At 41.7% G+C, this 25836-nt stretch overlaps 1 protein-coding gene across 1 annotated transcript in view; it reads left to right on the plus strand.

The window, feature by feature from the left end:
* The window catches only part of sim1a (SIM bHLH transcription factor 1a), a gene marked incomplete at both ends in the record, with an annotated part of 23521 nt that extends 4220 nt beyond the window's left edge, over positions 1-19301 (plus strand). The window contains 9 exons of the mRNA XM_083989428.1: positions 2109-2198; positions 2971-3079; positions 3403-3488; positions 4633-4832; positions 5907-6013; positions 6201-6348; positions 14751-14919; positions 16002-16419; positions 18583-19301. Of these exons, the coding sequence (XP_083845554.1) occupies positions 2109-2198; positions 2971-3079; positions 3403-3488; positions 4633-4832; positions 5907-6013; positions 6201-6348; positions 14751-14919; positions 16002-16419; positions 18583-19301 (2046 nt within the window). The remainder of the gene's footprint in view (positions 1-2108; positions 2199-2970; positions 3080-3402; positions 3489-4632; positions 4833-5906; positions 6014-6200; positions 6349-14750; positions 14920-16001; positions 16420-18582) is intronic.
* Positions 19302-25836: the final 6535 nt, after the last annotated feature.

Consider the following 25836-nt stretch of genomic DNA (forward strand, 5'->3'; position numbering starts at 1 on the left):
GCTGCTCACACACACATGATAGAGAATAAAAATAACCTCTTTTTTACACAGATGTTCAAAGCAGGAATGTTGCAGCTTCTGTATAAAAAAGGTACAAACACAGAAAAACCCACAGTGGGACATATTTAATATAATATACACATTTATTATTGTCATTATTATTATTATTATAACCATGGCTCTGTTTATTCACTAGCTCATTGCTTATGTTCAGGACCACTGACCACTTTTATTCTGTAATATTCTTATTCCTGTTCTTATTATTCTTTAAATCATTGTTGTTGTGGGTCAATGACATAATGTCAAAGTGGTGTAACCAGTATTTTTCCATAAAAATCTATACAGGAAAATGAATCTGGACTCAAATGTGGGATAAATGTCATTCACTGTTACAATGCAACACTGTTTTTTCAAATTTGTCATAATTTGTCACATCATTTATAAAGAAAAGCAGGATGATTTAAGGATAAGTCCTGCTCAGTGTTGCTAAAATGCATCAACATTTAAATATAAAAACACAGTAAAAAAAAAAAAAAAAAAAAAAAAAAACTGTGCATTTTAATGTTTTAGAAGAAAGTATATATTTTTTAAGTACACTTAAATCCAATAGGTGGATGAAGTATTTAATATTTATCATACTTTATGTGGTGACACCATGTGACATGTTTGTCAGTCTGAGTTTGGTTTAAAAAAATGGGTCAAATGACATGAAACCAACATGAATATAAAACGTACATTTTAACAAATCTGATGCTTTTAAAGCTATTTTTTTAAAGATATTTCTAAACTGCTCATCTTTCCAACACTTATTTATTTATCACTATGGTCTGTCACAATTATTACATAACTGCAGTAATTTTGCATAATCGTTGAAATGGTTTCCATTCATCTGGATGAAAACAGCTGGATGACACTAACAGCGATGATGTCATGTTTTCATCGCTGTTTCCTCCTCATTTGAGACTTGACTGGTCCTCTTTTAATGACATCATCATGTTGCGCCCCGTTCCTCTTCTATGGTTTAATGAATGAGTGGAGGAGCTTCATTTTGAATATTCAACGACCAATGAGCATCTATTGACATGAGCTTCATGGACTAAAAGTCAAACAGGAATGCAGTTTTTATTTATATGTTCCAATGTTTAAAGCCAATAAATGGCTCTGTGTATTATTAGTTAGTATTTTCAGACTTATAGCCTGCTATGATAGTGGCATAATGTGATCAGATGTGATCAGAAAATGACAATTAAATCGTTAATCACATTTATTTGTATGGCAATTAATCGTCAACCAAATTTCATGATTGTGGCAGCACTAATAATTCTGGTCTAATTCTCCCTGTATGTGTGAAACAGAATAAATCTGACTGTGTTTATTCTGTTTATTAATGACAAACGGGCCAAAGCTGGAATAACAGGAACCGAGGCTCTAACATGAGTGATAATGAACATTTATGGAGATTATCGGCTTTAATTTTATGCAGAGGTTTAGTTTATTATCATCAATAATATTCAGCTGTATCATTATTTACATTATCAGATAATTTGGGGAGTGTATGATGCAACACATTGAAATACATTTTACTTTAACAGACGTTGTTGTTATGTTTTTACTGATGCAAACGGAGCAGAACAAACATGGCTGCACCACACACACACCCCAAAAATCAGGGTTAATGTTATTTATTAAAGTTTTATTCAAATATTTAAAAGAAAAATTACGATAATGTGATTTTTGTTGGGACATTTTACCTTTATACATATGTGTATATATATATATATATATACTGTTCCGTACCGTTCATCCTGCTGTTATTCTTATGTCATTTTAATTGTGATTTATTTATTTATTCATCTATAGGTGCAGCCTTTTGGCCTTTTAGTGAAACTGTTTAATTCTCCTGCTCGTTGCTTCATGTCACTGTTGTTTTATTTTCCTGTTTCGTGATGTTGTTATGGCAACCGGTTGTTTAATGATGAGACTCACTGTAATGATAATAATAATAATAATAATGTGCATATGTCACTTTACATTGATATGGAAGTGGTTTTGGCCTTTTGTCAGTTTGTTTTATTGCTGTTGTTGCTTTCTACTTCTTCTTTTTCCAGACGTTAGACGGTTTCATTTTCGTGGTGGCGTCCGACGGGAAGATCATGTACATATCAGAGACGGCGTCGGTCCACCTCGGCCTGTCACAGGTTGGTTTGATGAACTCAGACGTGACGTGACGTGCAGGGCCGGCCCCTGGCATAAACACTCTATGCAGTTGTTTAGGGCCACAGCCGTTAGGTGGGGGGCCACATGATCAGCAAAGTACCGGGGTTCATTCAAGTCCTTTAAACATCCTGAGCTTTATATGTAATTTGAAGTCTATTCAGCTTCTTTTATCTCACATTTGAGACATTTGGTGAAAATAGAACGGCAGAATGACAACATTTGTGCTCAAAAAGTAATCTTACAAAATTTAATTTTAGACTTGTTTTCTACACTTATCTATTACTGTATTCATATCCTATTTCAAGCACCAAAACAGTTCATTCTCATGACTGAAGGAGTGTTTTCACAAGGGATTTGAAATTTTTCAAAAAGCAGACCTCAAATTTCCAGCATTTGGCCTAAATTATTTCTTTCTACAGTGTTCTAGGGCAAATTGGCCTCAGTGTGCTTACAGCGGAGGTTCTAATATTTAGACATAAAACACTTGAGTATTGTTACATCTGCAAGTATCTTAAAAAGATAAATTGAAGAAAATATGTAAAAGTCAAGAAAATGGCCTCAAACCTCAGAGGGGATAAACATGTCTGTATTCAGTTTTAACCAGTGATTTGGTGTTTGCATTGTTAGTGGGCCACAAACAAAAATCTTGTTTAGGGGGCCACCAAAATCCCTGGTGACGTGACGTTGGTTGTTTCTACCGTCGCAGCTCTAATGGGAGAAATCTTCTTCTTCCTCTTCTTCTTCTTCTTTCAGGTAGAGTTGACAGGAAACAGCATCTTCGAGTACATCCACCCGGCCGACCACGACGAGATGACGGCCGTCCTCACCGCACACCAGCCGTACCACTCACACTTTGTTCAAGGTATTAATAATCCTCAAAGTTTCAGTTTTCAAAGTGTTTCTGTCTGAACAACTTTTCCAGTTCAAACACTGTGTGAGTCTTTTTTTAAACTTGATGCAGAATAATTAGTGAACTGATCCAGTCTGCCGCCGCCACCACATGCAGAGCTGAGTTTAGCTGCTCACCACACTGGTGTCTCCTCTGAAGTCGTGTCAGTCTGGTGGGACACGCCCCACACTATCAACCCCCCCCCCCCCCATGCTGCTGCTACTGCTGCTGTAGATGATATGGACTCACAGGAAAAACATGAATAACCTTGTGTTCCTTCTTCTTCTTCTTCACAGAGTACGAGATGGAGCGCTCCTTCTTCCTCCGAATGAAATGTGTCCTCGCTAAAAGAAACGCTGGGCTCACATGTGGAGGCTACAAGGTACAACACCTACTCCAACACTTACAGTACACCTATTGTACATCAACATCAACAGCTACATCTCTAAACCTACAAATGGTTCAAAAGAAAGAAAGAAAGAAAGAAAGAAAGAAAGAAGGAAGGAAGGACGAAAGAAAGAAAGAAAGAAAGAAGAGCTGTAGCAGATATTTGCTTTGCTTTTTGACAACATTTCAACCACAAATGGTTAAAAAGAAGAAAGAAAGAAAGAAAGAAAGAAAGAACCAAAGATAGAAAGAAAGAAAGAACAAAAGAAAGAAAGGAGAGAACGTGAGAAAGAAAGAAGGGAAGAACAAAAGAAAGAAAGAAGGAAAAAAGAAAGAAGGAAAGAACCAAAGATGGAAAGAAAGAAGGAAAGAACCAAAGAAAGAAAGAAAGAAGGAAGGAAAGGAAGAAAGAAAGAACAAAATAAAGAAAGGAGAGAACGTGAGAAAGAAAGAATGAAAAAAGAAAGAAGGAAAGAACAAAAGAAAGAAGGAAAGAAAGAAAGAAAGAAAGAACGAAAGAAAGAAAGAATCAAAGACAGAAAGAAAGAAAGAACGAAAGAAGGAAGGAAAGAAAGAACGAAAGAACGAACGAAACAAAGAAGGAAAGAAAGAACGAAAGAAAGAAAGAAAGAAAGAAGGAAGGAAGGAACGAAAGAACGAAAGAATTAAAGAACAAAAGAAAGAAAGAAGGAAGGAAGGAAAGAACGAAAGAAAGAAAGAAGGAAGGAAGGAAGGAAATAACGAAAGAAAGAAGGAAGGAAATAATGAAAGAAAGAAAGAATGAGAGAATGAAAGAACGAAAGAAGGAAGTAAAGAATGAAAGAATGAAAGAACGAAAGAAAGAAGGAAGGAAGGAAGGAAAGAAAGAAAGAAAGAAAGAAAGAAAGAAAGAAAGAAAGAAAGAAAGAAAGCAAACATAGAAACAAACCAGACGTCAGATCTCCCATGATGCTCAGCAGCAGCAGAGCGTGTAGCTACTGTAGCAGCAGAGAGTGTACAGTATACAGTGTAGCTACTATATAGTAACCTCCCTCCCCTCTGTGTGGTCTCTCTGCTCCCAGGTGATCCACTGCAGCAGCAGAGCGTGTAGCTACTGTCTAGTAACCTCTCTCCCCTCTGTGTGGTCTCTCTGCTCTCAGGTGATCCACTGCAGCGGCTACCTGAAGATCCGTCAGTACAGCCTGGACATGTCTCCGTTCGACGGCTGCTACCAGAACGTCGGCCTCGTCGCCGTCGGCCACTCGCTGCCGCCGAGCGCCGTCACCGAGATCAAGCTGCACAGCAACATGTTCATGTTCAGAGCCAGTCTGGACATGAAGCTCATCTTCCTGGACTCACGGTACGGCTGGACCTGGAAATACTAGACTTAAAGGAATAGTTTACCAAAAAATTAAATTCAGTCATTATTGACTCAACCTTATGCTGATGAATACTCCAGAGTAGTTTTTTATTCCTCAAAGTGCATCTGGAGACCCGGGAGGCCGGTTCGTAGTCCAACAAAAACTTTCAATAGGGCCCAAACAAAAACGTCCATAAAACTACACAAAAACCATTTAATATTCCTCCACACTGCTCGTCCACTGCAATCCAAGTGTCCTGAAGGGATATAGTCCAGAGTTTACTGGAAACAACCTCATTTAGGACATTTTTACAGCCTAAACAGTCCTGTGTTGAATTTGCCTGGGGCGTGCTCTCGCGTTCACGCGCGTGAATGTCAGAGCGCAATTCAGGACTGTTTAGGCTGTAAAAATGTCCTAAATGACGTTGTTTCCAGTAAACTCTGGACTATCTCCCTTCAGGACACTTGGATTGTAGCGGACGAGCAGTATGGAGGAATATTACAAGGTTTTTGTGTAGTTTTATGGACGTTTTTGTTTCGGGCCCTATTGACTCTTATATAACATTTCGTTGGACTAAGAACCTTTCTTGAATATGTTCCCAACTACTTCATTCATTATTTTAATCGGGTTACTGAGGTCCATACGTACTCTACTAGGGGCAGTTCGACAGATTTTGTGTCCCCAAGAGAGTGTGGGGTAATGTGGGAAAATAATCTTTTTTGTATGTTGGAACCATCTTGTGATATCACTTACCCAGAACTCTTCAGCCTGTTAGCAGTACAAAGAGGTTTAAAAAGAAACTGAAAAAATGGCTCAGACACCAGTCATAGTTCATTTACTGTATGTATTTAACTCTTGGACTACTGTGATTTTCGGGGCTCATGATGTTGTATCTAGGGACCACAGTGGAAATAAGCCCTGTGACTTTACTGTGTTATCCCAAACTTCTGTTTTAACTATGGTGCAGAAATTTGTATGTAAATGTATATATATATCACTAATGACTGAATTTCATTTTTTTGGTGAACTATTCCTTTAATGACCCCTGAGATGTGTGTGTGTGTGTTGCTCAGGGTTGCAGAGCTGACAGGCTACGAGCCTCAGGACCTGATAGAGAAGACGCTCTATAACCACGTCCACAGCTGCGACTCCTTCCACCTGCGCTGCGCTCATCACTTGTGTGAGTTAGGTTTGTTTTACCGTCTTCTCTACACACACACACACACACACACACACACACACACACACACACACACACACACACCAGGCTACACCATGTTATGTTATTCCATAATAATAATAAAGTGTTCGTATTGTATCTGTGTGTTCTGATTGGTTCTCTCTGCTCTGCCGTGGTGATGTCACAGTGCTGGTCAAAGGTCAGGTGACCACCAAGTATTACCGCTTCCTGGCCAAACCCGGCGGCTGGGTGTGGGTTCAGAGCTACGCCACCATCGTGCACAACAGCCGCTCGTCCCGGCCGCACTGCATCGTCAGCGTCAACTACGTCCTCACGTGAGTTACACTTTCCCGTTATATGATGTTGCCAAGGTGACTTTGATGCTGGTCAAACATCTGGACCAGTGGTTTAGCTCCAGTGATTCAATTCAATAACTTGTTCCCTGACCGGCTCAGGGGCTTCTTACTTCATTCACAACTTACCTGAGTAAGTGTGTGACAGTTTTCTTTCCTTCCCTTCATCCTCAGACGTCATTTATGTAATTCATATATTATTATTTCTGCAAATATTTTCATCTTTGTAATCTCAGTCAGATGAGGACGGTTAATGTGACGCTAATTAACACTTAATCAAATTACCAGGTTGGAGCTAATGGTTGTATGTGTGTGTGTAACCAGAATGCGGTGGCACATTCACCACGCTATGAGATAATAACACAACGTTACCAGACAGAGTTGTTTTAGAGGGAAATACAGAGACTGCTTGATGAAAAACTGCCCCCGACGGGAACACGCATCAGCGGTTTTGCATGAATTTACCTCTAAAACAACTCTGTCTGGTAACGTTCTGTTATTATCTCATAGCGTGGTGAATGTGCAGGTCACAACTTGTCCACCAGAGCGTTTTGAAGTTGTTGGATTGTGTATTTGATGATTTTGATGAGGGGAAACGAAGAAATCCCATGAGCCTCCGTAGTGTAGCTCTGAGCAGCTCGCGGCTCTGCTCCGCCGTTCTAAAAACAGCTTGCACCGACAATTAAAGGTAACAAACCTACTGCTATGACTATAGGGATTATGGCAATGGGCCAATTTGCCAAAATGTTGAACTATCCTTTTAAACCTTTTATGTTGTTTTTTCAGTATTTGAGCACTGTTGTCACTTTTACGGGTACAAATAAAGTTAAATCTTGACCTTGACCTTTGTCTGGACGGGTAAAAACTGAGACTTTCTGAACTGATTACTGTTGTCTCAGCTGAAAACACAGTCAATAATCAATAACAAGCATCACTGACCTTCTTGTCTTTGCTGCAGCCACGTTCTGTATTTTAATGCTGCGTCGTCTCTGCTGCAGCCAATCAACCGAGGGTCAAGAATCTACTTCCTGTTTTGAGGGGAAGGTTTGCACGCGGTCTCTCAGTGTGTGGGAGATCGTTTTCAGGTGTTTACTACATCAAATGTGTATTAATCCGCCACTGAAAGTAGTCCCCAAGTAAAATCCAATACCTCCTCTTCTTTCACAATAAAAGCTGGATGCTTTTGGAGAGCTTTTGGAGTTACTGTAGGGGTCCGGCTGGCAATGAATGGGTTTTCATATAATGGGGGCGGATCGAGTTCACTTTTGAATCATCCAAAACACACACTATGAAACATCCAGATACCTCCATACTGCTCGTCTGTACTGACCCAAGTGTCCTGAAGCCGCCACATGGAAAAGTTGTTGGGAAAATATTAATTTGATCTCTGTTTTTAGTCTTATATAGTAGTAGCTCCTAGTGGTTGTGTTGATGTTTGTGCGCATGCGCGAGATTTGCTGCGAGATGTTCGTTTGTCGTTGTAAACCATTGGATGTTTGATGTAAACACGGAAGAACATCTCACAGCAAATCGATTTTGGGTGAAGTATCCCTTTAGGCTTAAGACAAATATACAGTACAGTCTGAATCACTGTTGTTTGTTCATTATTGAAGCAGAACAACAAACCTGAACATTTGTGTGTGTGTCTGAGGGTTTCATGAAGGGTTTCATCCTCGGCAGGTGTCAGTCAGTCAGTCAGTCAGTCAGTCAGTCAGTCAGTCAGGTGTGTGTGTGTGTGTGTGTGTGTGTGTGTGTGTGTGTGTGTGTGTGTGCAGCTAGAGGTCAGGAAGGGGTCGTCTCAGCTCTCTGTGCTGCTGTCACTTCTCTGCTTTGATAAGATAATGAGTGTTGATACTGGAGATTTTACACAAACAGTCCCCGTGAGGCAATTAACTGCAGGTTAATTGGAAATATGACACGTGTTTGTTGAAGCCCGGAGGTTTTTCTCTTTTTCTTTTTTTTTTTAAATTTTTATTCAGAATCATCAGGTAAATAAAAGAAACTTTTGTCAAGTCACATTGACGTTTTTTTTTTTTTTTTTTGTGGTTTCTATTGTCGATGGTGGCGTCAAGAAACAAAAGACACATTCCTGCTCTATCACTGTGTGTGGTGAGCTCTTTGTCATGGCGTGTGTTACCTGTGTGTGTGTTTGACTATATCCCAGACTGTGTGACGCTGTGACACCGACAGTCTGAGCTGCTTCCAGTTAAAGGGATAGTTCACCCAAAATAGAAATTGCACTCATTATCTCCTCCCCCTCATGTGGACTAAGGGCTGGGAGAAGTTTCAGAGTCCTCCGTGGCTTCTCTGAGTTACAGCGGGTCTCGGCGTAGCAGTGCATGTCCATATAACGGTTGCAAATGGATACCAACTGTCTTCATAACAAAAAGACACAACAAAAAACATCCAAATACCTCCATGCTGCTCGTATGTAACATCCGTCTTGTGTTGAAGCCCCAAAATGCGAAATTGTCCCGAAAAAAATTAAATAAGTCTATATTTCAAGCTTGTTTGTAGCGGAAGCTCCTCTTCCTGGTCCATCCAAGAACAATTTCTCATGTTGGGGCTTCAATACAAGAGGGACATTACATACGAGCAGCATGGAGGTATTTGGATGTTTTTTGGTGTGTCTTTTTGTTATGAAGACAGTTGGTATCCATTTGCAACCGTTATATGGACATGCACTGCTACGCCGAGACCCCCTGTAACTCAGAGAAGCCACGGAGGACTCTGAAACTTCTCCCAGCCCTTAGTCCACATGAGGGTGAGTAGATAATGAGTGAAATTTGAATTTTGGGTGAACTATCCCTATAAACCCTCCGGACCTGATCTTCACTCCACTCGCCTGTCGTCCCGTTCTTTTATTCTATTTTATTTCATTCCCCCTGATGTGCTGCGTGTTGCACAGAGCGCGTGGTGGAGGAATAACGGGCCAATAAAAGGCTCCATTAAGCGGCGTGTTGGGGGGACGTGCTGCATTCAAAGGCAGCGAACAGCTTGACACACACACCTCCTCCCTCCTCCTACATCAAATCCATAACAGGTTTGTGTTTATGGCCTTTTAATTGATAGGCTGTAAACTTGATGAGTGTTTATGGGCTCCAGCTTGCCGTCAGGGGAGCGCAGCCTCATTTCCCTCCTCCTCCTCCTGTTCCTCCTCCTGGTCCTGTTGGGCTTTGCTAAATCTTTCTGAGATGCTGTCTGTCTGTCTGGGTTGAGGTTTTTTGCATAATAAATGGGACAAAAGACAGAGGGAAACGTCTGTCTGTGTGTGTGTGTGTGTGTGTGTGTGTGTGTGTGTGTGTGTGTGTGTGTGTGTGTGGTGTGGTTATCGAAGAGCAGCGGTGGTGGATAAGACGTGCAGGTGATAAGAGGCCACTTCACCTGCAGCTGAACTCCCACTGTGTGTCGGGGCTCTGATAACCTCTGCAACACACACACACACACACACACACACCTCCCCTCCTCACACACACACTCGTACTACTAAAAAGCACCATGAGCCACAGTGTCGGTGTTTTTTTAGCAGCAGCAACCTGAGGTGGAGTCACGTCTCACAGCAGCAGCTCCAGGGTTTAATCAGTGCTGCTGCTGCTGCTGCTGCTGCTGCTGCTGCTGCTGCTGTTGTTCAGAGTAAACTCATCACCCAACTGTCTGCAGCACCGACACACACGCTTTCATACATCTACACACACACACACACACACACACTTTAATAATGTATATATACACAGGCAGGATGGAGATAGAACAAGGCGCCAACGTTGTAGTTCACAACCTGAGAGGAGAGAAGAAATGATACACTTATATTATAATGATAATGATCATAATAATAAACTTTATTTATGTAGCACTTTTCTTATCACAGCTACAAGATGAAAATGATTTAAGATGCATTAAAACAGTGACAAATAAATGAAAAGTTAAAATTTAAGAAATATTCTGGGTGTTTAAAACCAAGAAATTTCAAAATAAAAGCCTGAGAACAATAAAAGACAATATAATAAACACAGATATTAATATAGAGATTTTGAAATATGTTAATGAGATAACTAGTTAGTAGAGTTTATTCACTGAAGTCTTTACCTAAGAGTTTAAGAAAGAAAGAGAGAGAGAGAAACAAAGGTCTCCTAGCTGGATACGAGGCCGCTGGGCCGAACAACAGCCAGAGTCAGAAATCAATGCAAGTATTGATCCAAATATATGTTAATATAAAGTCCAGCAACTGTCTCCTTCATGTTCACATAAGGAGCTGCAGCTGAAACAGTTGGAGGTGGAGAAGTTGTTCAGCTGAGAGCTAAAGGAAAACATCTGGACAAAAAAACGAGTGTAAAATGACCCAATATTTTTCATAAAAATATAAATATCATGAGCTTCAACCTCAAATACACTGCACTGGAAATATCAGCATGTAACAGAAACAGTGATGGGAATAACGGCGTTAAAATAAACGGCGTTACTAACGGCGTTATCTTTTTCAATAACGAGTAATCTAACTAATTACTATTTCCACCGTTACAACGCGGTTACCGTTACCGACAATTAAATGAGGCGCGTTACAAACTACTCAGTGAAGCCGTTGTCCTCCGACTTGGCTCATCTCAGACACAGAAGCTGCTAAACTGTTGTTGTTTTTTCCTCCTCTCCTTTGGTGAGGGGAGGGGGGAGGAGGGAGGGACGAGACAACCGCATAAGTGATGATGATTGGTTGAGGCAGAGTAAGGTTTCATGCTAAGCCAATCAGAGGCAGTGTTCAGTTTGTACACAAACCACACACGCACGCAGTTTAGCCTCACACACACGGACTAGCAGAGGGAAGCTGCCGAGATCGGAGGGAAAGTGGAAACAGACACTACTTTAATCTCCCTGAGGTAAAAGACAAGAACATGTGAGGTGTAGCTACATTATGTCCCGGAGCGAAGTGTTTGTCCTGAGCTTCTGCTCACCTGACTCTGTGCAGCTTCTTCATTAAATCCAAACAGTCCGACACAGTGACGCACTGCTCCTTTAGACTCTAAAGTCTCTGTAGCTCATCAGCTGGAACTCTTCCAGAGCAGCTACAGCAGCGTTGTGACCTCAACCATGGTTGGTGAGAGCAGAAATGTTGTTGTTGTAGTGAAAATGGGCGGGCTCGTGAAGACGCGAATTTACACAAAGTCAAAACGAGCGATAAATCGCATTTCTCGCGTATCTCGCGTTTGGTTGCGCGTAAAAGCTCGCGCGAAAAAAAAGCGTTCCTCGTGTTTGAGTGGGAAGCCCCTTTGGGTCTTCCCACCAAACACGATGAAATAGACGAAGACGCGAGGGTCCCGTCGCCATAAAAGAATCGGGTGTAGCGTCGCAAAAAAAAAAAAGTCGCGTCTACCGCGTCTCGCGCCTAATCGCGTCTTTGCGTCACGGCCTTTTACACCGCGGACGTAACGAATAAACGGTGACGGTGTGAACGAACAACATAGAACAGGACCAGACGTGGCGTTGTTTCCTCTTTTCACCGACAGCTCCACTCTCCCTTACTTACACTAACTACTGTTATTGTTGAGGCCAGATAATTGTGGGATTTGTAGTTTTTGACCAATCGTGTGCTCTTTCTTTTTGTGATTTTTCCGGTTCACACATGTTTGTTTTTTTAAGGGGCAAATGCGAGTGAAATGCTCGCCCATGGTGGGCATAAGAAAATGTAAGACCTGTCTAAAATTATTTAAGACTTGAACACAATAATTCAACAAATTTAAGACATTTTAAGACCTAAAATTTAGATTTTCACATTTTAGACTTTTTAAGACCCCGCGCGCATACCCTGTTATTTCATATAAAAGTTTAAGTGCATACATATTTTATGATGCTGTGTATTATATATTTAAGACCATCTTAGAATTTTCTAATAAATTTAATACTTTTTAAGGCCTTAATTTTAGATACATGAATTTAAGACTTTTTAAAGGGACAGTATGTGAGATTTACCCCCATCTAGCGGTGCGGTTGCATGTCGGCACGTATTCTTGCTGTTGCGTTTACGTAAACTCGGGCAGAAGTCAGAAAAACAACACACGCTGCATGTATCAGGATAAACAAGCCTCTATGTAAACAAACGGTCCGCCAGCACGAGGCAAAACAATACAGGCGTGACAATATGTTGTCATGGTGATGTCGTATTGTTTACCTGACCCACGTTTTACCGGCTTTCTCTCGTCGAGTAAAATAACATCCAGTTGGTTTGCCGACGGCGTCACTCACGCCGTCATTCAGGTGTCTGACTGCACCTGAAGGCAACACCAGTGCCTCCGTCCTTCCTCACACTAGCTACACGGTGGTGACAGTTTTAACAGGCGCTGTCTGGAAAACTTTCTCCCCGAGCCGAGAAGCTCCGGCGGCCCGAGTTTGAGGTTACTTACAGCCACGGTGACACTGAACGTAAAACATGGCGATTCAACATGGCAGAGAAGGTTCGGTGAACCCCCCCCTGTATGTTTGTAACGACTTGTAACATCTCATTCTAAGGTACGAGAAAGCGCTCGTTTGTATGCGGGCGCGATTCCACTTCAGTGAAATACGTATTTATGAAAGCGATATTTGATTTTTGTCAATAAAAAGCCAATAAAGTCCCATACTGTCCCTTTAAGGATCCGCAGATACCCTGTTGTGCGCTCGCAGCAGGACAGATAATCAGATGGATAATCAGTAAAGTTAATAATTTCACTTAATGTGGCCATGAATAAATTAATTTCGATGTTTCGCCTGTTATTAAACGCAAATCTTGAATAGGTCTCCGCTGTTTTCACATTTAAAAAGGTCTTTGTTGTCTTTGTACAGAGACAATATGAGATTTGCTTGTAGCCACAGCACTTAAAAAACCCACTGTAACCTATTTTCATAGGCACACCAGCCTCGCTTTCAATAAAACACACACTCGCATTCCATAATTGCGATCAGTGAAATATATGAAAACAATAAAATACAATTTAAAAATGAGAGAAAAAAAATCCAAATTCTTCGACATATTTAAACTTAAAAAAAGAAAGAAAAAGTAACGCAATAGTTACTTTCCCTGGTAACTAGTTACTATTATAGTGAAGTAGTGGAGTTACTAACTCAGTTACTTTTTGGGAGAAGTAATTAGTAACTATAACTAATTACTTTTTTAAAGTAACGTTCCCAACACTGAACAGAAATAAATTAACAAAACACAAAACAACTTATCTTAACAGTTAAGGATCTATATAAATTGGTTTTATTTATTATAACAATACAAATGTTAATGAAATCTAAATGAACAGTCCTGAATTAAATAATAATAATGTGGATATTCTTTATAATGGAAGGCTTGAGTATATCTTATTGGGATTTTAACTTAGTCTTATACGATGTTATTAATTAATATATTATATAATATTGCGATACCTTACTTTAATTGCCTGCTCTCAAATAAATGATAAATAAAGTACTTTGACCTTTCACACCTACTTGTAGGTCAAATGTCTTTTTTTTCTAATAACTGTATTATATATTTTTTAAAGCCCAACTCAAACTGAGCTCTGTAAAGGTTTGTTCAGTTTTACTCTTGTTATGTTTCTGTGGATATAAAACCAACAAGAACATTTATTAGGAATCATATTTTTCTTTTTAATCTTGACGTGAAGCCGTCTATTTAAAACTTGTTGTTTTTGTCTGCGTGGACAGAGACAGAGACAGAGACAGAGAAGACGGAGGAGCAGTGTGCAGGAAATGGATCACTATTTGTCTTAAGTGAACCCTGTCCTGCTTTTCTGTTGTCTCAAACCTTTCATTCATCATCAGGTTGCCAGATCTGAGGAACACTTTAAGTGAGAAATCAATTCCAATTTCCCCCCGCAGCGAGACGTCCCAGCGTCTCCTCTGGGCCCGGTTTAGCCAGACATAGCCTTTAATCTCCCCGTGTATTTGATTGGACGGCTCTCCCTCTGCAGACTGTTTGTTGAAGGCCTCTGCCTGCAATCCTTCTGGTAAAACAAGCGTCCCAACAGCCGCTCCAACACCCCCCACACACACTCCCCCCACCGACCCACCTCCTTCACACACACACACACACCAAAACACAAAGACACATCTCTGTGCATGCTGCTCTGCTCAGCACCGTGATGAGGCTCTAATTCCTAAACAGATGTTAATGGGTTTTTTCACCTAGAGAGAAAAAAAAGCAAGAAAAAAACCACACACAGGCAGGTACACACAAGCTGTTTGTGTTGTTTAATGAACAGGGGAGATCTCCTTCCTCCTCTAATTGTGCACCGTATTAAATCGATGACATGCAAATGCAAAAAAAGAAAAAACATAAATAATATTGGCGTGAATGCACCACAATGCAATTTACACTCATATATGTGTGTGTGTGTCCTGTTCCTCTGCAGGGAGACGGAGTACAAAGGCCTCCAGCTGTCTCTGGACCAGGCTTCGTCCAAGGCCTCGTCCTTCCCCTACAGCAGCAGCAGCAGCAGCAGCATCATGGACACCTGCAGGACGCCCAAGAGCAAAGTGTCCCGCCTCAAGACCAAAGCCAGACTGTCTCCGTACACTCAGGTGAGGACCATAAACAGTTCCCAGACAAGACAGGTTTATTTGTAACAAGCTTGTCTCAAAGGGTTTTACACAACGTCCTCTGTCGGTAGAGTCTCAGATAGTGCAGGAGGAGCTGATACAGGGTTAGGGTTAGAAGGTGATTGGTCCAGACCAGCAGGAGATGAGACTCTCAAATAAGTTAACACTTTATAATAAGTAAACACTATTAAGACGTTAAAGGTTTAAAGGGATAGTTCAACATTTTGGCAAATTGGCCCATTGCCATAATCCCTATAGTCATAGCAGTAGATTTGTTACCTTTAATTGTCGGTGCAAGCTATTTTTAGAACGGCGGAGCAGAGCCGCGAGCTGCTCAGAGCTACGCTACGGAGGCTAATGGGATTTCTTGGTTTCCCTCATCAAACTCATCAAATACACAATCCAACAACTCCAAAACGCTCTGGTGGACAATGAGTATAATGAGTATTCATTTGTTATAAATGATGAATTCAGTATTTAATGCTTAATAGTGTGTACTTTTTATAAAGTGTTACCGTTTAGTTTTTAGATTTGAGATCAGTATGATCAGTTTTCAGATCAGAGTCATGTCTTTGTGAAATGTTGCCAGATTCGTACAAATTTCTCTGTTCAGACATTTTATCTTTTGTGGGATTAAACATAGTCGACTCAGACAGGAAAGTGCTTTCATTGTTTCAACAAATACTACGGTACGACAGACAAATGGACAAGAGGTTTGCACGTTCGTTATTAGCCGCTGCTTCTTGTTCTCATTCCTCCAAATGAAATATAATCATCTGTTCAGTCACTGCTGGGTTCAAGATTTCAAATGTAGCTCCCATGTTATTAAAAGTGTCTCTGAGGACGTGTTTAAAATCTCTGCTATAGTTCAGATTTTATTTCACATGGATTTCACACATAAAAAGTGAAAAACTGGACCTGAACTCTGACTTCCTGACTGAGAAATGTGGATTTACAGCCACCACCTGTTTGCTGTAGGTTGTAGCAGCATCATGTTCAACGAATATTAAATAAGTTATAAACACTTGGTTTTATTTTTTATCTCTCTGATCTCGTCTCTGCAGTTTCCCAGTTTCCAGGCGGAGCGGTCTGAGTCGGACCAGGACAGCCCGTGGGGCAGCAGCCCGCTCACCGACTCCGCCTCGCCTCAGCTGCTGGAGCAGAGCGACGGCCTCGACGCCTCCTGCGTCTACAGACAGTTCACGGACCCTCGGACGCCGTGCTACAGCCCGTCTGAGGAGCAGCACGCGCTCACACACACGCATACGCACACACACCTCCACGCGCACGGCGGTCAGGGTCAGCGGTGCGAGCGCAGTCGGTGCGAGGCCGGGCGCTACTTTCTGGGACCGCCGCCGTCGAGCGGCAACGTGTTCTGGGGCTCGGCGCGCTCCGTCATCCCGCTGAGCCGGAGCTCCCTGGAGAACCACGACGGCTTCCACAGCGGCGTGCCGCACATCACCGCTGTACACAACTACAACGGTGAGGTCCAGTACTGACCCAGCAAACACTTTAAAGGGATAGTTCAACATTTTGGCAACCATAATCCCTATAGTCATAGCAGTAGGTTCATCACCTTTAATTATCGGTGCATGTTGTTTTGAGATCAGCGGGGCAGAGATGTGAGCTGCTCAGTGAACACAATGGAGGTGAACGGTACAGGTCTATTGTCCCTCATCAAACTCATAGAATACACAACCCAACAACTCCAAAACGCTCTGGTGGACAAGTTGTGACCTGCTCATTCACCACGCTATGAGATAATAACACAACGTTACCAGACAGAGTTGTTTTAGAGGCAAATACAGAGACTGCTTGATGAAAAACTGCCCCTGAAGGCAACACGCATCAGCTGTTTTGCATGAATTTACCTCTAAAACAACTCTGTCTGGTAACGTTGTGTTATTATCTCATAGCGTGGTGAATGTGCAGGTCACAACTTGTCCACCAGAGCGTTTTGGAGTTGTTGGATTGTGTATTAGATGAGTTTTGATGAGGGACAGGAGACCTGTACCGTTCACCTCCATTGTGTTCACTGAGCAGCTCAAAATCTCAAAACAACATGCACTGATAATTAAAGGTGATGAACCTGCTGCTGTGATTATAGGGATTATGGCGATAGGAGAATTTGCCAAAATGTTGAACTATCCCTTTAAGAGCAACTAGACCTTTTGTTCTCTATGTTGCTGATGGTAACAGTGACATCATCCTCTGTGATCATGTGCCAGTGTTGTGTTTGTCTGACAGAAGCTCAACTTTGATTCTTATCCAGTTTTAAGCCGCATATGTTTTTTACATCCTGGTGCTTTGAAGCTCCAGATCTGAAGTAGAAGAAGGATTTAAGTTATCAGACGTCTGGATCTGAAGTTATCAGAGGAGGAACAAGCTGTTGAAATGTTGCTCAGCTCAGTTTGTAACAGTTAAAATCACAGAGTTTGTTTGATTCCCGATCCTCTGACACTGGGAGGAATCCAAACCAGGAAGTTGGTGGTGAACTCCCATGATCCCACAGTATTTAATAACGTCACCCCACAGCGCCTTTGATTCACCCTCTGGGGGCTATGTTCACACCGACCACACCAAACTTCACCTTTACTCAAAAGTGCACATTTGACTCTTTTGACTTTGATAGAACAGGTAAAAACTGGAGATATGATAATTTTGATGAATGAATTTGATGATTTCTGTGTATTTCTGGGCCCAGTGTAGGTTAAAGTGAACATATACTGTAACTATCAGATCATATGGATGAAGTTGTGCTGAAAAAAAGACACCAAGCATGGCCATGTTAAACATCCTTTTAATGTGGTATAATATAACGGCAAAATAAAGTAGGACGGTGCTGAGTTCAGGCGGCCTGGGGTCTTTCTGCATGGGTTCTCCTTCTTCCTCCCACAGAACAAAAACATGCAGAGGTTGCTTGGCGACTCTAAATTACCTGTAGTGCATCAATGTGAATGTGTTTCCACCACAGATCTACTGTTTAGACAATAGAAGGACGGACATGCTGCTCTTGTATCAGCATCATAGCGGCGTTATATAAAATAACAGCGCCACTTTTTTCAGTAACAAGTCATCAAAATAGTTACCGTTTCCCCCGTTATAACGTCGTTACCGTAACTGACAATAACAAGTCTCAACAAGTCCCGTCACAAAATAATAATACACCTGTTAAAGTGTAGCTATGTTATATACACTTTTATTTTTTCAGTCCATCAACTAGTTGGAAAAAAGCCATTTCTCTGGAACTAACCAACTCACTCAGTATCCCTGCCTGTGCGGAGGGATACTGAGTGAGTTGGTTAGTTCCAGATAAATGGGAGGTTACGAGGGAGAGTCCAAGTAATTTGACATATTTGAGCATTTTATAAAAAGATTAACGCAATAGTTACTTTTCCTGGCAATAAGTTACATTTATTTAAAGGTTTAATAATCAGGGACAATGTGCATTAATAATTAAATTCATGTAAAGATGCCAGAATTAGCCAAACATCTGCTGTTACATTTACTTTTATAATGTAGTAATTCAGTTACTAACTCAGTTACTTTTTGGAGAAAGTAACTAGTAACTATAACTTATTACTTTTTTAAAGCAACACTGTTCAGCATCAGTCTTGTTTACTTCCTGTCCGTCCCCCTCCCCAGGTCAGACCCAGTGGGACGAGGACAGCGTGGTCAGCTCTCCGGACGCCGGCTCGGCCAGCGACTCGGGCGACCGTTACCGCGGCGACCAGCAGTACCGCTGCAGCCTCCAGGAGCCGAGCAAGATCGAGACGCTGATCCGAGCGACGCAGCAGATGATCAAGGACGAGGAGAGTCGGCTGCAGCTGAGGAAGACCACCGCCGTCGCTGCCCCCCACCCTCCTCCTCCTCCCCCTCCGGCCGCCGGCAACGGCCTCCCCAAGGCCGCCATGGGTCTGTGCTTCACCCCAGAGTTCGCTGCTGCTCAGGCGCCGCTGGTGTGCAGAGCGCTGAGTCACGTGACCAGCAGCCCGGCCGGTAGCCCCGCCCCCTTGTCGCGGCTCGGCAGCCCGGGGGCCGAGCGCCTCCTCAAGCCCAAAGACTACGACCTGCCCCCCCTCTCCGTACCGCTGCACCACGCCGCCTTCGGCCGCTCGGGCTCGTGCTCCGCCTCCCCTCCCCCGCTGCCCCCCTCCCTCTACCCCTCCCACTCCCACTCGCGCCCATATTTGGACAAGCACACGGCCTATTACGCGCTGGAGCAGCTGTACGACCCGGAGAGCCTGCGGGGCGGCGCCGGCCCCCCCACCCACTACGACGTGACCCCCCACCTCCGCATCCCCGCCGAGCAGACCCCCCCCGCACACAAAGGCACCTCCGTCATCATCACCAACGGCAGCTAACGCTCGGCCGCCGCCCCCGCCGCTCATGACGTCTCTCTTTCTGTTTCCATCACCGATCCAGATCCAGATCCAGATTACGGAGCCAAATCTCCACTGAAACGTTCGGTTTGTGATCGTTAAAGGGATAGTAGCATTTTTTTAAAGTGGGGTTGTATGATCTACAAATAGCCCCTAAGTACTTTAATTGCAGTAGAAGACTCTCTGCTCTCCTCCCGTTAGCAACGCCAGCCCATAGCCCTGCCCAGAGATTTACAACATACAGTGTTGTGAACAGACCCAAAGAAACGGCCTATTTTCGCGGCCTAAAAGAGGTTTTACCTGAAAAAAAAAACACAGTTCCATTGTTCGCTATAATATAATTTGTGGGCTGGCGTTGCAGAGAGTCTTCTACTGCAATTAAAGTACTTAGGGGCTATTTGTAGATCATACAACCCCACTTTAAAAAAAAATGCTACTATCCCTTTAAAGGGACAACGAGGAGTTTTGGAAAGCGAAGTGTTTTCATACTACATTTACCATGAGCCTCCGCACGCACGGTGAAATTCTTGGACCGGCGAAAGACGGACGGACGTCTTGCCAAGAATGTTTTCATTCATCAAGAATTAAAGTCAGAGGTTCGAAGACGATCACATACCGTCGTAGTTCCGACCATAAACGGCGATTCGGCGGAGTTATTCTCATGACTAGCCATGAAACCGAAAGTAAAGAAACGCTGGTCGGCTCGCCCAGCATTTCCAACATTAATTAAAATAACAAAATAATGATAGAGACAAAACGATATATTTATCGAAAATGGAGCCATTAACAAGTGTGGGTAGCGTAGATTCATCCACATTAACGTGAGACTTTTTTTTATAACCAAACAGAAACTCCTTGTTGTCCCTTTAAATGTTTCACAGCAGCAGATTCATGTTCATCAGTGCGGTTTTCTCTGAACGGGTGCTATGTGAATATTCTCCAGAGGAAACAACAACAAATCACATCATCTTTTACATCAGTGCCTCGAGTCCTGTGAGCTGGTGTTGTGTCGTTTTTGAGGAGTTTAGTGGGAATAAATCTGCAACAGAAACAGAAAAGATGAATATTCACCACTCTGAAAGATCTGACTTGATCTGAATAGAGCCAAAGAAAATAAACCATCAGTAATGAGACAGATTGGACCAGAGCAACACAACACAACATAATAAAAGTCACACTAACAGTGTTATTTGGCCCTTTTCCACCGGCGCCACTCGGCTCGACTCGACTTTCAGCTCGACTTTCCTGAGCCAATACTAAAAACGTAACATCAACTGACCCCCGGCCACTGGTTGGCCAGAGAGTGTCGCCACTGGAAGACACAAGAATCAGATGTGCTATTTTTAAAAACACACCGGCAACAGCGAGCACTGATCTGCCCTGAGAAGAGAGGATCCAAAAGAGAGAGCTAGATGCAGAGTACTGTTGTAATGGAAAATGACCTTAAAGGGATAGTTCAACATTTTGGCAAATTGGCCCATTGCCATAATCCCTATAGTCATAGCAGTTGGTTCGTTACCTTTAATTGTCGGTGCAAGCTATTTTTAGAACGGCGGAGCAGAGCCTTGAGCTGCTCAGAGCTACGCTACGGAGGCTCATGGGATTTCTTGGTTTCCCTCATCAAACTCATCAAATACACAATCCAACAACTCCACAACGCTCTGGTGGACAAGTTGTGACCTGCACATTCACCACGCTATGAGATAATAACACAACGTTACCAGACAGAGTTGTTTTAGAGGTAAATTCATGCAAAACCACTGATGTGCGTTCCTGTCGGGGACAGTTTTTCAGCAAGCAGTCTCTGCGTTTACCTCTAAAACAACTCTGTCTGGTAACGTTCTGTTATTATCTCATAGCGTGGTGAATGTGCAGGTCACAACTTGTCCACCAGAGCGTTTTGGAGTTGTTGGATTGTGTATTTGATGAGTTTGATGAGGGAAACCAAGAAATCCCATGAGCCTCCGTAGTGTAGCTCTGAGCAGCTCACGGCTCTGCTCCGCCGTTCTAAAAATAGCTTGCACTGACAATTAAAGGTAACGAACCTACTGCTATGACTATAGGGATTATGGTGATGGGCCAATTTGCTAAAATATTAAACTATCCTTTTAACTGAGTAGAGTAAAGTCGAGTCGAGCTGTAGCTGTGTGGTGGAAAAGGGCCAAAAGTCTAAACTTATGTGATGGAAAAAGAGAGAAACAGGACTCGACTCTCGCTTAAACATCTGTCCCTCCCTCCACCCTCCCACCCCTCCTCTCCTGACGTCCAGCTGTGTTCATCTCAGTCTGATGAGCTCTGTAACTTTTTTGCACTATGACAGACAGACAGACGGTGGTGGTTCTCCTTCTTTTTTCAATGCATTTGGATGAGGAGGGGGCGGGGCCGGAGTGTGGGTGTGGTATAAGGTTGTTTGATGGACTTTTGCAGCGATGCAGATGAAACAACACGGGTTTTGAGCCTGAAGTGAGAGAGAGAGGTGTGTGTTTAAGTGTGAGTGTGTGTGTGTGTGTGTGTCATTTTAAAAACACACTAATATGCAAAGCCATTCTCCTCCTCCTCTGTCTTTTATTTTATTTTATTTTATTTCGTTTGTTTTTTTGAATCCTTTTCAGGAAAGTCAAAATACAGATCCATGAGTCCTGTGGGTGATGAGACCGATCGTTGGCACGTTGATGTAAATTGTACAGCGTTCTGTGAACCATAAACTGAAGTGAAATCGTTGGAGGAAATGATTAAAGACATACTAGTGGGGGAGGGGGGTGTCGTGTTTTAATCATTTCCGAGTGACTGTAGCAAGACTGACACTTGTGACCATATGCAATTTGACCTGTTGAATGCTGGGTAAGGCAGCTTAATTGCATTCATTATATGACGGATCCCTGAAGCCGAACTGTTAATTATTCTTGTTCCGTGGGCATGTTTGTACGACACGATTCAGTTTTTCTCTCTTGGTTTTTCCTCCGTTACGTTAAATTATGTTACGTTACGTCCTCTTCGGTCTTTAGATGAACCTATATTTATACAAGTTTTGATTTTTTTTTGTTTTTTGTTTTTTGTTGTTGTCAAAAAGCCTGAAATGTGCTCCATCTCTTTTTATTTATGGTGTACTGTAAATATGCTCCGAAAAAGAAAGAAAAATGCCACTACATTTAAGCACATGGGCAAAAACTGTATTTATTGAGTAAATGTTTATTTGTGATTTTGAAATAAAGCTTCAATCAAATCCAGTTAAACTGCTTTATTGTTTATTGGTTGTGTTTTTGACAGATGTGATTTAATCACAAAGGAAATGAAATAAAATTGCGTTGCAGAGATGATTATAATGTTTTTAAATAGAACTTTTTTCTTAAAAAAAAGAAAGAAAGCATAATTTCACATTACAAGACAATATGACAATGGCAAACACCACTTATTATAAATCACATGCAGGCACTTCACTTATTTAATGTTAAAAATAGTCATAAAATATGTTTTATTGTGTTTTAAAATTATGTCAGGTGCTTTGAAATAATCAGTTTTTTGTCATGGAAACAAACTTTTCACAGGAGAAAGAAAAGACGGAAAAGAAAAAACACATAAAACATAATTTTATCTTTAAATATAGATATATAATTTCCATTAGGCTATAGCAGTTTATAATTCAGTTGGATATTTAAAGAAAATATGGAAAGAAAATAACACATAAAACATCATTTTATCTTTATATATAGATATATAATTTCCATTATAGCAGTTTATGATTCAGTTGGATATTTATTCTGGCTGAAACGTTACACAGGTTAACGGTGGCTGCACTGATGGAAATCAATGACAGAGTGTGTTAGTGTATGCGTTTGTGTGTGTGTGTGTGTGTACATTCTTCCAGGCCTCTGCCTCGCCTATTACTTCCATATTAAAAGCCTTTCATCCTGCTGGTTATTCCTCACTTTAAGCTCTTGTTTTAGCAGCTTCTCGTCCTCTCCGGCAGCTTTTCACTCACTGAGACCAAGGCTGATTTAACTCTGCCCATTAGGCACAAACATGTTGCTAAGAAACCAACGAGGCAGCGAGGAGAAGGAGTGTCAACAGCGAGGCAGGCTGAGTATTATATAGGGCTCTGGGGTTATTGGGCCTTTATAATGTGATGCAGACTTTAATCATGAAGCTAGATCTGACTCTGTGTCATTATCATCTCACCTATAATGTTCTGTTTTCAGTGCAATGTGAAGTTTCACCTCATATTGTTGTTATTTCTGTTGCAGAAGCTGCAGAAATCTCTGACAAGACTGTGTCCAGGAGTGTTGTGGTGCAGCGATGGAAGGATTGTGGTGTGGTTTTGGTACAACTGTGACACAACAACTGGGTTCACAGGACTTGCAAGACTCAAAACATGGTTTGTGTAAAAGTCCAAGTCTTTGTCTGAGCAAAAGTTCAGTGCAAATTAAGATAGTCAAAAAAAACAGACTCCAATAAACAGGATTAGGAGTTGAAAAGGAAGAAAACAGTCAGAAACCAGGCAGATGACATTGTGAAAATCAAAAGTACATACTGTATGACACAAATGGAAAACATTGTACTGATAAAGGCCAGAAGGAGTCATAAGCTAATACACACAAAAGGTGAGACTGATTAAACAATCACAAAACACACAAGGAGACTACAAAATAAAACAGGAAGTGCACAACAGACATCAAAACGATGGCAATGTAATGTGCAGATTGTCAACTTTTGATGCAACAACTATGAGATTATCCTTTGTGTCATTGGTGCATTAAAAAGTAAAAGCAATACAAGTCAGACTTATCACACTTATTACTGACTTATGCATTGTCAGAGTGTTTTATACTCTTCATTAGAGAATGAGTTGTCCATTAACAGCATTTTCTCTCCTTGTGTTTACTGAACTACAAATTATTCCCAATTGTCAGCTTCACTGCCATTGATGTTATTGAACTACTGGTAGACTAAAATTTCAGAACCAAACAATTGAAAAATGTCTTTCAGTGTGTTAAATATTACATGGAATTAAATCACCGTGCACATAAAGCCCTAATCCACATGAGCAGAGACCAGTGACGGTCTATAAAACTAATACGCTAACAAAGCTATGAATTATAGTCCATGAGCAAATCCTCAAACACCTCTGGACAGTAACACATTCCAGTGACATTGTTTCATACATTCATCTCTACATTTCTACAACTTTTCACTACGCACCACATCTGTCAGCTTATAGCTAAAGCTAACATGACACATGGGAATCCAGCGCAGCGGCTACGTCACCAACCAGCCGAGACCACACATAGTTACAGCTAGCAGCTCTGAGTGAGCTCATCAGCTGCAGGGGATCACTGACACCTGTTTGTGATTTCTTTTATCGTCACTCCACCGTATGTGACGTTTTTTTTTTTTTTATTCGAAACTGAGTTATGGTCAGAAAATCAACAGGTTTACAGCGATTTCAAGCCACTTGAGCGTCTCCTAGATTTTTTTATGCCAACACTCGAACCAGTAAATGAATGTTGCGATATTTGCGACTAAAACAACCTCTCTGGATCCTCTTGTTTTAAATGGATAGTTCAACATTTTGGCAAATTGTCCCATTGCCATAATCCCTATAGCCTTAGCAGTAGGTTCGTTACCTTTAATTGTCGGTGCAAGCTATTTTTAGAACAGCGGAGCAGAGCCGCAAGCTCCTCAGAGCTACGCTACGGAGGCTCATGGGATTTCTTGGTTTCCCTCATCAAACTTGCTATGAGATAATAACAGAACGTTACCAGACAGAGTTGTTTTAGAGGTAAATGCAGAGACTGCTTGCCGGAAAACTGCCCCCAACGGGTACGCGCATCAGCGGTTTTGCATGAATTTACCTCTAAAACAACTAATCTTTTAATAACCTCTGACTCTGGAAACTAGCTGGAAATTCCTAGCACCTATAGGTGTGTTGATCACACCCACTTGCTACAACTACTTTTGTAAAACTACAACTTTTACCATTAAATTTGGGAATGTATCCTCCTTCTCTGCCTCCCTTCTCTTGTGGCGTCCCACAGGGTTCGATCCTAGGCCCATTTTTCTTCCTCTTCTTACCATCAACCAGGGTTAAAACTAAACATGGAGAAGTAGCAGTCAGTTTGTATACATCGTCATATAGATGAAAACAAACAGAATCATATTTAAATGATCCTTCATAGCTTTTATTTAGCCTTTTTAATAAATCATCACCCTTTAGATAATCACCAATTATTCACAATTTCCCGTGGTGTTATATAGAGATGCTATTCAAACAAACTTGTCTGAGGTTTATTCACAGTTGTGGATGAAAATTTGAAAGTGTTGAGTTTAGATTCATTTATAAAAGCATGTCTTGAAGAAAAACCATATAGATGCTGACAAAAAAAAGCCCCAAAAACCTGGTTGTTCTGATTGGATTAACTTCTCTCGTTGTTTCCTGGCTGTTTTTCTGTTAGTAAGTAAGTAAGTCTTTCTGTTTCCTCTTTTCTCCACCTCCCTCTGCCCCTCCAACCCCCTCCACCTC

The sequence above is a fragment of the Trachurus trachurus genome (assembly GCF_905171665.1).
Source record: "Trachurus trachurus genome assembly, chromosome: 16".
Classification (NCBI taxonomy): domain Eukaryota; kingdom Metazoa; phylum Chordata; class Actinopteri; order Carangiformes; family Carangidae; genus Trachurus; species Trachurus trachurus.